The following is a 14547-nucleotide window of genomic DNA, read 5'->3' on the forward strand; positions in this document are numbered from 1 at the left end:
GCCTCCAATTAAATTTCTTCAAATGTCATTTTGTGCTTCTGTGCACTCACCTCTCCACGTTGAACGAGCAAAACGTTCATTGAAACATGATGGTCTCAACCACGTTTATACACGCACCTACAAATGGTGCAATGTTAGTGAACTCCCCACAGCAGGTGAGGAAACAGCGCCACCAAAGGATTTAGGGACGCACCTGGTTTACCACCTTTTATTTCAGATCTTAGTGAATCCGCCCCACAGAGTGTAATGCATACTAAAACATTTTCAGAACCAGGTAGTGGAGCACAATAAAAGTTACATGTTTGGGGACATTATCTGGTTTGATTTAATACTTTCTTGGCCGGACAATTGAAAAGGGTTGGTGGGCTGCAGTCGGCCCAGGGGCCATAGATTGGACACCTCTGCTCTGAAGGGTACAACATTGAAAGAAGATGAGTTTAGTCCTAGTTATAGAACTCACAGTCAATGCTTTAGATTTAAGTACTAAAGGAAAAATACAAAACTTTGTAGAGTTACATCATGTGGAGAGTAGTGGGTCTCTGAGGGAGGTCCATTCCTCAGGTCCAGCCTCCACATCCCTGTGACTGAGGGAGGAGCAGTAATAACTTATCAGGTCAACATCAGAGAGCCTGAGGCAGAACTCTGCAGAGATCAGCAGCTTCTTCTCCTCACTATGATCACACCTGATGAAGCTGAGCTCTGCTATCCACACCTGGGAAACTCCTCATGCAGGAGGATTGTGCGCCCTCACTCAGTGTATGTGCTCCTTTACATTATACTGTCCTCCATCTCTGTGCTCACTGTGACCCTCAACCTGCTGGTCATCATCGCCATCTCCCACTTCAAGTAAGGACAAGTCCTGTTGCTCTATGAACTGTTATCTTGTTGCTGAATGTATCTGTGTTTGACTCCTGCTGTTTTCAGCTTTGATGACAATTATCACTTCATATAATAATCAGCGTGTTGCTCTCTAACTCCTCCAGGAAGCTGCACAGCCCGACCAACTTCCTCCTCCTCTCTCTGGCTGTCTCAGATTTCTGTGTAGGATTCATCTTTATTTTTGAGATCCTCCTCTTGGACAACTGCTGGTATCTCAGTGCAGGATGGTGTATGTTTTACAAAGTTTTATGTAGTGTTGTCCTAACTGCATCAACAGGAAGTATTGTGCTCATTTGCATCGATCGCTACATTGCTGTTTGTGATCCTCTGCACTATCCCACTAAAGTCACTGTAAACAGAGCAAATATTGGTGTTGTTTTATGTTGGTTCTGTTCTGCTCTCTATACTCTGGGACTTTTAGAAAATATAAAACATCCAGGTGGTTTTAATTCCTGCATTGGAGAATGTATGCCATTGATGCATCCTGTTGCTATAGTTTTGGATTTCATTTTAACCTTCATCCTCCCTTTCAGCACCATCATAATCCTGTATGTGAGAGTGTTTGTGGTGGCTGTGTCTCAGGCCCGGGCCATGCACTCTCATGTTGCAGTGGTGAAACTTCAGGGTTCAGTGAAGGTTAACAAGTCAGAGCTGAAGGCAGCCAGAGTTTTAGGTGTAGTGGTTGTTGTGTTTCTGTTGTGTTACACTCCAGCTTACTTTGTTTCATTTTTAGATGATACTTTGTCAACTTTTTATTTTGTTAAATGTCTGTACTACTTTAACTCCTTTCTGAATCCTATGATCTATGTGTTTCTTTATCCCTGGTTCAGGAAATGTGTGAAATATATTCTTTCTCTTCAGATCCTAAAATCAGGCTCCAGTGAGGCCAATATTATATAGAAATAGTGAGAGCTACTGATGTTTGACCAGAGAGACAAGCTCTGATGTAAATTTTCTGTGTTCAAAATAGGGGACAGGACTCGGATAAGCAACCTGCTTCTCTCGTCTCCTTTTTCGGCATGTACAAAAAAAAAAAAAAAAGAGAAAAAGAAAACTTCTGTGAATGCAACCATGTCGGAAATAAACTGAATAAATAAATAAATAAATAAATGTGTAAAGTAAAACTATGATGATTTATTTATTAATGATTTCATGTAATGATGAGTGTAATCTAAAGTGTGTTACATGAACAAGTGTGCATTAATCACACAAACACTCAATAGCCTGAGCGTGGCTGTGTGAACCCAATGATCTGTGTTTCTTTTCCCCTGGTTCAGGAAAAGTGTGAAATGCATCTTGAAGTCTGGTTCCAGTGAGGCCAACATACTGTAAAGAGAGAGAGCTGCTGACATGTAATCTGAGGATGATGTGCTGTTGATCTTTGACATGTTTCATTTTAAATTCTGATATGACAATAATTTCACAAATGAAGATGATAAAATATTTTCTGAGTCCCACAGATGTGAACAAGAGAGATTATGTGAAACTAGGAAATAATGAATCTAAACACTAGAGTTTAAAGGATGATTTTACTGAATCTTAACCATGAATTACATTTTTAAAATTTTGTTTTTTATTTCTTTTAAACGGATCACTGGAGGAGTAAACATTATTTTGTGTTTCATGTAAAAATGTGCAACAATTACACAAACACTGGAGGGCCTGAGACTGACTGAGAGCACAATAACACGAGTCCTTAGAATCAATACAAAAGATGTTTAATAACAGAATAACATACAAAATTAGTGATTAATAAATAGAGGAAGGAAAAGGTAAATTATTGTCACTTTAAAACCAGTGTTCATTAAAAGAGGCAGATGCTGCCTGAAATGAAGGACATATAAACCAAGGAGGGGATTTTAGAAGTGACAAGAGTTTTATTATTGTATATGTTTTTTATTAGATTTGTTTGTTACAGTGTTACTATTGAAATGTTGTGAAATGTAAAGTTAACTTGTTTTAATTTTTTTTAAAGAAAAAAATGAATAAATACTTTTTGCAAAAGGAGCAGCCTGTGACTTCAATTCAAAGTGTCCTTGACCATCCAGAACAATTATTTCTGTGTTTAGTCTCTTTGTCTTCATGTGAAATGTTCACACGCTCAGAATTTGATCATTTATTTTAAAACATTTTAGACCCAAATCTGTGCAAGTCAGGCTCATTGGCAACATTTAGGCTCAGTCTGAATAATCAAGAAATGTCATAGACTTAGTGAGAAACAAGTTTGTTTATATAGGTTATACACTGAAATATGAACTGAAAAGCATTTAAAGATAAAGGGTGGAGGACACAGCTGAGATTCTACTGCCTTTAAATGAACTCAAACAAAATTTTTAAAGCATCGTTTACAACAGAGTCATCTCATAACAGTTGATAGATTAAATATAAAGATTTTTTTAAGATAAGATAAGAAATGATAAACTATTGATCCTGAATGGGGAAATGTAGGTGTTATAAATACAGGAAACTACAATAAAACATCAAGGAAAAAACTAAATATAAAAAATATTTATAAGTATATACAATAAACAGTGTACGCACACACACACACACACACACACACACACACACACAAATATATTAAATATAAAATAAATATATAATATAACCTATATTGTAAATATAGATCAGTATTTAGAAAGTGTCAAGAGGGTCTTGCTGGCCCTGATCAGCACCTACTGATTATTCTGTACATTGTTGAATGGTTTCTAGAGCACATCCCAGATATCAGGTGTGTAACAGGACTGCCTCACAGTTAAGGTTTCAAGACAACAACACAGATGGGTTGAAGAAACCGGGCATTTTATTTTTTTAGGTTGGTGTTACATTCATTGCAGGTCGATATATGCTGAGCAGTGTTTTTTGTGACACCAGGTCCTCAGAGCTTTCCACTTAAATGGCCTGGCGGACTGCATGTGGAGTCATTTTTGCAGATGTCCATCGAGTTTGTTTGAGCCTTAACTGTTAACTGCACCACAGTGGAAGCATGGCCTGCTTGACCTCAACCCAGCCTGGTTGGCCACACGTGTATTTTGTCAGCAGGAACCAGACTGGCCTTAGAGCAGTGTGAGTGTGCACTTAAGTCAAGTCTGATTTAGCCTGACGTGCTAGTGTGAGTACACCATGAGCTCAGTTGCTTCTCAGCCTGCCTGCTGCAGACTGCCAGTTGTGCTTACCTTCCAGCTGCTCCCTAGAATATATAAAAAACAGTTATGAATCAAATGCACTGCAACTGTGATCAACTAACTACAAAGTGCCTCCCCGATTCACTTCTACCCCTGATGCTCTCTGCCTGCTAAAACATGCACATGGTCCAAATGTCCAACTTAGTCCAGGGCTTTATTCGGCCAACACACCACCATAACCCCCTCCTCACTTTGTAAACAGTATAGAAAATCAGACATAGCCCTCTACGTGCCTGGTCTATGAACTACCCTTAACGGGGCAGTATTATGAAAAATTGACTTTATAATGATTTTGCTTCAATGATATACATTCATTTAGGTTCATTCAGAGGGTCAAAGTTGAAAAAGTTCTGTTTCCTCCCTCCCTTGTTATTCCACATTTTGTAAAAAGTCAGCTCCAAACGGGCAAGTTGGATGTGACGTCACATTGCGGAAACTCTTCTTCCTGACAATCCTGGCTCCTCCTACCCTATATATGAATGTGAGCTATGTGAGAATGCTATTCATAGACTACAATTCAGCTTTTAACTCAATGGTCCCAACAAAGCTTATTCATGAACTCAAATAACTTGGACTTGTTGATGCCATTTGTAAATGAATATTTAATTTTTTCACTTGCTGACCACAAAGGGTCAAAATCCAATGGTTGTATTTCTGATGAGCTGTATACTAGCACTGGTTGATCGCAGGGATGTAATTTAAACCCCCTGTTGTTCACCCTGTATACTCACAACCTCATAGCATCTCATGAAAACAATGTGATAATTAAATATGCAGATGATACAACCATCATTGGACTTATCAGCTCAAAAGATGAATGACTATCATGAGGAGGTAGAAAAAGTAGTTCAATGGAGTAAGAAAAACAACTTGCTTTTGAACACATCAAAAACTGGTGAACTTATTTACTTTTGTCACAAAAGGAATCCGTTGCCTATTACTTTTAACTAGTACGGTGCCCGTCGGAAGTATGCATTCATGTGGGAGCATAAGAGATATATTTGCGGGTGCAAAATATGTGTGCCATTTTCATGGTTTAATTCTATGGGACATGTGCATGCTAAATGTGTTTGTTGTTTGTTTTTTTCACTCACTTTTATATTTTTTTGTTTGGTGTATTTTTCTGTAATGTATGTTTTTTGGAGTGATTATGTGTATTTTTGTATCTTTCTGTTGTGTTTTTGTGCAATTATTGTTTTTGTTACTCATTTTTGTATCTTTTTTGTTTGGTGTATTTTTCTGTAATGTATGTTTTTGGAGTCATTATGTGTATTTTTGTATCTTTCTGTTGTCTTTTTGTGCATTTTTTGTACAATTATTGTATTTTGTTGCCATTGCAGTGTGATTCTGGAATCATTTTGTGTATTTTTGTATCTTTTTTAGTGTAGTTTTGTGCATTTCTGTTGTTATTTTGTGTATTTTTGTATAAATATTTAGTTTTGTGTATTTTGAGTCATTTTCATATGTTTGTTGTTGTTTGGTGTATTTTTCTGCAATGTATGTTTTTTGGAGTTATTTTGTGTGTTTTTGGAGCCTTTTTGTATATTTTAATGCATTTCTGTTGTCATTTTGTGTACTTTTTGTATAAATATTTTCATATTTTTGTTGTTTGGTGCATTTTTCTGTAATGTATGTGATTTAGTATATTTTATTATAAATACTGTGTGTGTGTGTGTGTGTGTGTGCGCGCGCGTGCGTACACTATGTTTATTTTATATACTTGTATTTTTTATATTTTGTTTTTTCCTTGATGTTTTATTGTAGTTTCCTGTATTTATAGGTTATATGTTTGTGTGTGCCAGCCATCTCCTCCGTGCGTTATCTATCACACATACGGGCACGCTTCTTGCACATAATCCGTCGCAGGTTGTTCAGAGAGACACGGTAACTACGGTACGCCAGTTAAGTCAACTATTCATCAGCATGTATGTCTATGCTGTACACCCCCTCGACTAACAGAAAAAGTTTGTCACACCAGTGCCACCACTGGATAAGTTTGTGTAGAGCCCTGATAATAATAAATATGTTGATAGGGATATAATATTAATAGTGAAAGTAGTAATAGTAATAAAAGTAACGTTGTAATGATATTAATGTTAATAATTGCAATAACAAAATAATATAATAATGCACTAAAAACAATATTAATGATAAACAATATTAAATAATTATAAAGTAATATAATGATAATATAGCAATGCTAATAATACAACGAGAACACCAGTAACTATAATAAAAAATATATATTAATAATGAAAAAGAATATAATGGTAATTATAAGAATAGCAATAACTTTAATACAATAGTAAAATTATACAATAACAATAACAAAATAATATAATGAAAATCCAGTAACTATAATACAATAAAAACAATAACAACATAAAATAATAAGGTAATAGAAATAAAAATATTAATACAATGAGAATACCAGTAACTACAAGATAAAAGAATAATACAAAAAAAACAATAATATAAGAATAGCAATAACAATAATAAGGTATTAGTACGATTAGATAGAGATAATATAATACTGTGTGTGTGTGTAAAAAAGAGAGAGAGTGAGACCCGAAAGTACCACGAAAAAACGTTTTGCAACACCAAAGTCGCAACTCTCTCCCAACGGCTCTGTGTGCGTTCACCATGTACATTCCGATGTAACGCACGCATGCACGCGCATCAGCCGTGTGTGTGTGTGTTTGTTTACGTTGTAGCTGCTAGCATCTTTCTTTGCACATAGAATAATATAAAAAGACACACTCACTGTTGCGCAGAACAAACAATAATCATAGTGGACCTATCCGTTACATTCCGCTGTTTGAAAAATCAGAATGTTTGCGATAAGGTCGGCTAACGACCTTCAGCACAGTCACCGCCCACAGTCATGGAGATGAAGGAGGAAGTGAAGTCTGTGACCCGAGATTTAAAGTAAGTTTGGAATCATGGGAATAATATTAAATAACCATGAAATATTAAGTTAAATGACTTTTAGCGCGCACACATCCACACACACGTTCCTTGCTTTTAGTTAGAAGATTGTGATGTGCAGATTGTTGAGAAATATCAATTCCTGGGCGTGACTCTTTCTCATGACTTGAACTGGAGCTCTAATATCAGTCACATTGCTCAGAAAGCAAGACAGCGCCTCTTCTTTTTACACAAGCTTCATGACTTCACCCAAAATGCTAAGATTCTTTTAAATTATGTTGTTGCGTATTTAAGAGTGTCTTAACCAACTGTATTACTGTGTGGTTTCATAATATCACTCTGAAAGATAAAAATGCTTTAAACAAAGTGGTTGGCTGAGTCAGCAGGACCATTGGCTGTACGTCACCACTCCTGGAGGCCACACATAAAGCCAGACTCCTAAATCGAGCTTTACAAATTGTGAATGACGTCTCATGCCACCCTGCCTGGGCCATCTTTGAAATGCTTCCTTCAGGAAAAAGGTATTGCTCTATCAAATGTTCTACTGCTCACCATTTGAACAGTTTCTTCCCACAAGCTGTTATGACTCTAAACAAGGCAAATTAATTTTGTAAGGACTTTTTTATTGTACAGAATTGACCCTATAGTATTTTATGTGGTTTTATGTGACTCTTTATTTTACTTTATTTTTTTATTTTACATTATCATATTTTTAGTGGCATTGAATAATTGATTTTTGTTTGGTTTTTTTTTTTATTGTGAAATGTCTTTTTAAATGTTGATAGTGCACTTTGAGCTCCTTGAACATTTTTTTTCCAATGTGGTTTTCATACTGTAAATGGCTAAAAAAAACTGATCTGAACTGCATCAGCGCCACCCAATTGACAATCCTCGGTTCTCGTTCGGACTTCCCTGACTGCAGCCGCCTTATCAATGTAAACAGGAAGTTCCTCTGCCCGAGGCCAGCCGTACCCTTGAAATCAGTGGGGGCTCCAGTTGTGCCAGCACAATTGCCTGCGCTCCCCTGCCAGCAGTGGCAGGAGCATCAAGGCCCAATCAGAATAATGCCTTCACTTAGCTCAGTTGCTCTACTGCAGGAGTGTAACTCAGACCCTGTTTACAATACAACATTTTGCTTTGCAGGAAACTTAAAAAACAATGTAGTAAACATGCCAGGCCAATAGATGGTGGTGTGATTTTGCAATAAACCAAAATAAGCATATGCACAGTGACACTTCCTCTGAACACAAGTAAGAGTAGAGCTTAAATCGGACCTACAATGGTACACCTGCCACTCCCTGTGATGGCCCACACCCTAACAAAACCTACCTATCTTTAAACCTGAACCCTTTTGGACAGCCATCCATTCACCTCCTCAGCATTGGTATGTGCGTCTTTCTTGCATTATTCAAAACGTATCACCTGACCATTCATTCACCATGCAGCATCCGACCAAGTCCAACCAGAGTCTGTGTTAAAAACATAGAAATTAAGCCTGGACCCGGGTTCGGACAAATAATTAAAGCCCTAAGTAGGAACACAGCACTGTGATAGTCGTCAGACTGAAATACACTTCTCCGCTGATCCAAATGATGGTGAAGGAAATCAGCACTTTGTTGGAGAAGTTCAGTTAAATTCTAAAAAGTGATCCACATGAACTTCCTCAATGAGGCACTTCAGCTTCAGAGCACATGCCTGTGAGACACAAAGTGTTGGTCCTCTGTTTACATGGAGAAGGAGAGGGAAGCAATTTCAAAAACTTCCATTTGGAGCCCGTTTAAAAAAAGTTACGATTTTAGCACCAAAAAGCTCTCAGCAAGGGGAGACGCCCAACACTCCACGGGTTCAGTTTTGCGTGCCAGTGACAGCAACCGACATGATTGCAACCCGCCCTGAAGGTTGATGTACGCCACCACCGTGGTGTTGTCTGTTCTCACTGGGACATGATGTCCCCTGAGAGACTGAAGGAAATGGATCAGTGAGCGGAACAAGTAATTTATGTGAACGCACTGGAGGATCCCATCCCAGCGACCCCTCAGAGATTAGTCCTTGTGGATCCCACCCCAGCCTGTCAGGCTGGTGTCTGTGAAGACCACCTTCCTGGATGTAACAATGCCAAAAGGCAGCCTGTCTGTCAGGAAGCCCGAGGCATGCCAGTGGCGCAGAGCAGCTACACACTCTGGCGTAACCAAGAGCCTCCGTGCGCCATGACGCACAGGATTAAGTCCATACAAGATTTGCCCGTTCGAAACCACTTGAAACACGCCCCAAATGTCTTCACTCGCTCTGGTGAAAGATGCATGGTGAACGGCACTGAGCGCAGTGACAGACCGAGGAAAATTATTTCCTGCGTGGGGACAACACACTCTTTTCCGAATTCACCACAATCCCAGATTTGACAGGTGATCCAACAGCCCTGGCCTCCGTCTCTGATTGTGCCATAAGCCAGGTGAATGCATGCATCCATGCAGCGCAGAAACATCATCGGGCTCAAAGACAGGCCGAACAGAACACCCCCCCCCCAAACGGAAGGTCTCGCGGCTTTAAACTGCAGACCTTGGGAAGCAGTCTGAGGGAAAGCTCTATGTCAGGCCGGTGGTGATGTGAGCGGGGGTTTCCTGGGGAGACAGAGATGGAGAGCCTCATTGTCTTTTTTTCTCCTTGCAGCGTCGCTGCATAGAAGATAAAGAGGAGCCGAAAATCCCGTGAGGAACAACGGGGGCATCCAGGATGTTGCTTTTTTCTGCATCAGAAAGTTTGGCGAGGTCGAGCCAGCAGGCTCGCTCCTGCAGAACCATGTTGGTCATCACCTTAGGGGAGCGTCTTCCCTTCATAGCAGGACCTGGTGGTTTTAGTCACTACAGTGGGCCACCGAATGGCCAGCCGAGCTGCAACCCGTTTACACACGTTTACCGTGTCCAGGCTGGAAGGATAGGAGATGGGCGTGGATCCCTTTATTTCCTCCTGGGAGGCGAAACAGGCAGCAGGAAGCTCGCCCCAAGCTGGGGTGATGAAAGGTCTGTCCTCCTTGTCCACACCCAAGCCGAGAAGGTCAGAGAAGTCATCATCAAACTGTCCACAGTCATTCACAAGGAAATTCTTGTGAAGTGGGGAGGGAGCCGCCAGGTCGAGCTGGGAACTTCAACTGGAAACCTGTGCAGCCGCAGTTTCCACCAGCGGAGTCTCTACTTCACTCTCCTCGTCCTGCCTTGAGGAGGGAAGGAGTCCTGCTCGGATGGGTTAACCTGGCGTGCCAGTCTTCTGTGGAGGCTTTGTGCGTTAAACACGGCGCAGTGCCGACAAGAGCCCAGAATTTCGACCGCCATACGGGCATGTTCCAGACCCAGGCTTGTGCCTGCCCTTAGTGGAGATTTTGCCCCCACATAGACAGAGGCGAGCCCCAAAGCATCCCGCTCCATCAGTGAGGGGCCTTGGCTTCCATCACCACGTGACGCAGTCAGGAAAGCAGGTGGCCGAGCTTGTGCTACCACGAGGCAGCTAGCACAGGTGCTAGCAAGGATCCAGGCCAACGTGTACCTGACCATCTCAGATGTCGAGAACAGCGTTGGTTTTCAAGACGGCAGCTGGTTTGCTTGCATCCGAAGCTCGGATACAGTAGTATCCGGAGCTGGAGCTGGGCTACAATCTTTTGTGAGCGCCCAGAGGGAGGACCGACGTCAGTACGGACCCGTGGCGCCAAGGGCAGTGGGACCAAGATGACCGCGAGGTGTGCTGAGGTCAGTACGCCCCAGCCTTGCGACACAGAGTGTGATGCGAGGCTCACACCGGAGTGAGAGAGCCACTGGGGATCAACGTGTGCTGAAGCAGCAGCGTTAGAAGGAGCAGTCAACTGGAGCTGAGACTTAGAGATTCATTTCCTTTCAGCAGTGAAAGACAGCACCTACCAAGCAAAGCAAGGTAAGAGCTGTTATAACTACCTTCTCAACTGCTAATTTTGCCAGCGTCTGTCAACAAGAAAAGGAATCCAACTGTGGACAGTTAAACTGGCAAAATAACGCGAGATAGCTGAGAGGAAAAGAGGTGTTTGAATGGTGCATAAAATCGGGTTAACGAAAGTTTTAAGTTAGGTTTTAAAGTTGTTGTTTTTTTAAAAAAAAACATTTCTTTATTTTGTTTTCTACACTATTAAATGTTTGTGCAGCAGACAGAGAAGTCCACCAGCCTCCAATTAAATTTCTTCAAATGTCATTTTGTGCTTCTGTGCACTCACCTCTCCACGTTGAACGAGCAAAACGTTCATTGAAACATGATGGTCTCAACCACGTTTATACACGCACCTACAAATGGTGCAATGTTAGTGAACTCCCCACAGCAGGTGAGGAAACAGCGCCACCAAAGGATTTAGGGACGCACCTGGTTTACCACCTTTTATTTCAGATCTTAGTGAATCCGCCCCACAGAGTGTAATGCATACTAAAACATTTTCAGAACCAGGTAGTGGAGCACAATAAAAGTTACATGTTTGGGGACATTATCTGGTTTGATTTAATACTTTCTTGGCCGGACAATTGAAAAGGGTTGGTGGGCTGCAGTCGGCACAGGGGCCGTAGATTGGACACCTCTGCTCTGAAGGGTACAACATTGAAAGAAGATGAGTTTAGTCCTAGTTATAGAACTCACAGTCAATGCTTTAGATTTAAGTACTAAAGGAAAAATACAAAACTTTGTAGAGTGACATCATGTGGAGAGTAGTGGGTCTCTGAGGGAGGTCCATTCCTCAGGTCCAGCCTCGACATCCCTGTGACTGAAGGAGGAGCAGTAATAACTTATCAGGTCAACATCAGAGAGCCTGAGGCAGAACTCTGCAGAGCTCAGCAGCTTCTTCTCCTCACTATGATCACACCTGATGAAGCTGAGCTCTGCTATCCACACCTGGGAAACTCCTCATGCAGGAGGATTGTGCGCCCTCACTCAGTGTCTGTGCTCCTTTACATTATACTGTCCTCCATCTCTGTGCTCACTGTGACCCTCAACCTGCTGGTCATCATCGCCATCTCCCACTTCAAGTAAGGACATGTCCTGTTGCTTTATGAACTGTTATCTTGTTGCTGAATGTATCTGTGTTTGACTCCTGATGTTTTCAGCTTTGATGACAATTATCACTTCATATAATAATCAGTGTGTTGCTCTCTAACTCCTCCAGGAAGCTGCACAGCCCGACCAACTTCCTCCTCCTCTCTCTGGCTGTCTCAGATTTCTGTGTAGGATTCATCTTTATTTTTGAGATCCCCCTCTTGGACAACTGCTGGTATCTCAGTGCAGGATGGTGTATGTTTTACAAAGTTTTATGTAGTGTTGTCCTAACTGCATCAACAGGAAGTATTGTGCTCATTTGCATCGATCGCTACATTGCTGTTTGTGAACCTCTGCACTATCCCACTAAAGTCACTGTAAACAGAGCAAATATTGGTGTTGTTTTATGTTGGTTCTGTTCTGCTCTCTATACTCTGGGACTTTTAGAAAATATAAAACATCCAGGTGGTTTTAATTCCTGCATTGGAGAATGTATGCCATTGATGCATCCTGTTGTTATAATTTTGGATTTCATTTTAACCTTCATCCTCCCTTTCAGCACCATCATAATCCTGTATGTGAGAGTGTTTGTGGTGGCTGTGTCTCAGGCCCGGGCCATGCACTCTCATGTTGCAGTGGTGAAACTTCAGGGTTCAGTAAAGGTTAACAAGTCAGAGCTGAAGGCAGCCAGAGTTTTAGGTGTAGTGGTTGTTGTGTTTCTGTTGTGTTACACTCCAGCTTACTTTGTTTCATTTTTAGATGATACTTTGTCAACTTTTTATTTTGTTAAATGTCTGTACTACTTTAACTCCTTTCTGAATCCTATGATCTATGTGTTTCTTTATCCCTGGTTCAGGAAATGTGTGAAATATATTCTTTCTCTTCAGATCCTAAAATCAGGCTCCAGTGAGGCCAATATTATATAGAAATAGTGAGAGCTACTGATGTTTGACCAGAGAGACAAGCTCTGATGTAAATTTTCTGTGTTCAAAATAGGGGACAGGACTCGGATAAGCAACCTGCTTCTCTCGTCTCCTTTTTCGGCATGTACAAAAAAAAAAAAAAAGAGAAAAAGAAAACTTCTGTGAATGCAACCATGTCGGAAATAAACTGAATAAATAAATAAATAAATAAATGTGTAAAGTAAAACTATGATGATTTATTTATTCATGATTTCATGTAATGATGAGTGTAATCTAAAGGTGTTACATGAACAAGTGTGCATTAATCACACAAACACTCAATAGCCTGAGCGTGGCTGTGTGAACCCAATGATCTCTGTTTTTCTTTTCCCCTGGTTCAGGAAAAGTGTGAAATGCATCTTGAAGTCTGGTTCCAGTGAGGCCAACATACTGTAAAGAGAGAGAGCTGCTGACATGTAATCTGAGGATGATGTGCTGTTGATCTTTGACATGTTTCATTTTAAATTCTGATATGACAATAATTTCACAAATGAAGATGATAAAATATTTTCTGAGTCCCACAGATGTGAACAAGAGAGATTATGTGAAACTAGGAAATAATGAATCTAAACACTAGAGTTTAAAGGATGATTTTACTGAATCTTAACCATGAATGACATTTTTAAAATTTTGTTTTTTATTTCTTTTAAACGGATCACTGGAGGAGTAAACATTATTTTGTGTTTCATGTAAAAATGTGCAACAATTACACAAACACTGGAGGGCCTGAGACTGACTGAGAGCACAATAACACGAGTCCTTAGAATCAATACAAAAGATGTTTAATAACAGAATAACATACAAAATTAGTGATTAATAAATAGAGGAAGGAAAAGGTAAATTATTGTCACTTTAAAACCAGTGTTCATTAAAAGAGGCAGATGCTGCCTGAAATGAAGGACATATAAACCAAGGAGGGGATTTTAGAAGTGACAAGAATTTTATTATTGTATATGCTTTTTATTAGATTTGTTTGTTACAGTGTTACTATTGAAATGTTGTGAAATGTAAAGTTAACTTGTTTTAATTTTTTTTAAAGAAAAAAATGAATAAATACTTTTTGCAAAAGGAGCAGCCTGTGACTTCAATTCAAAGTGTCCTTGACCATCCAGAACAATTATTTCTGTGTTTAGTCTCTTTGTCTTCATGTGAAATGTTCACACGCTCAGAATTTGATCATTTATTTTAAAACATTTTAGACCCAAATCTGTGCAAGTCAGGCTCATTGGCAACATTTAGGCTCAGTCTGAATAATCAAGAAATGTCAAAGACTTAGTGGGAAACAAGTTTGTTTATATAGGTTATACACTGAAATATGAACTGAAAGGCATTTAGAGATAAAGGGTGGAGGACACAGCTGAGATTCTACTGCCTTTAAATGAACTCAAACAAAATTTTTAAAGCATCGTTTACAACAGAGTCATCTCATACCAGTTGATAGATTAAAAATAAAGATTTTTTTAAGATAAGATAAGAAATGATAAACTATTGATCCTGAATGGGGAAATGTAGGTGTTATAACAGTTCAAGGTGTTATAAATACAGGAAACTACAATAAA

At 39.9% G+C, this 14547-nt stretch overlaps 2 protein-coding genes across 2 annotated transcripts; both read left to right on the forward strand.

Moving 5' to 3' along the window:
* LOC114463117 (trace amine-associated receptor 4-like) lies at positions 1-2727 on the forward strand. The gene is made up of 3 exons (XM_028446387.1): positions 1-846; positions 984-1041; positions 2157-2727. Exons 1-3 carry the CDS (start codon positions 674-676, stop codon positions 2193-2195), a joined length of 270 nt encoding a protein of 89 aa, XP_028302188.1. The 5' UTR covers positions 1-673; the 3' UTR covers positions 2196-2727.
* Positions 2728-10708: 7981 nt separating this feature from the next.
* On the forward strand, positions 10709-13899 carry LOC114462907 (trace amine-associated receptor 4-like). The gene is made up of 4 exons (XM_028446007.1): positions 10709-10782; positions 11735-12019; positions 12157-12214; positions 13330-13899. Exons 1-4 carry the CDS (start codon positions 10709-10711, stop codon positions 13366-13368), a joined length of 456 nt encoding a protein of 151 aa, XP_028301808.1. The 3' UTR covers positions 13369-13899.
* Positions 13900-14547: the final 648 nt, after the last annotated feature.

The sequence above is a fragment of the Gouania willdenowi genome, chromosome 5 (genome assembly GCF_900634775.1).
Source record: "Gouania willdenowi chromosome 5, fGouWil2.1, whole genome shotgun sequence".
NCBI lineage: Eukaryota > Metazoa > Chordata > Actinopteri > Blenniiformes > Gobiesocidae > Gouania > Gouania willdenowi.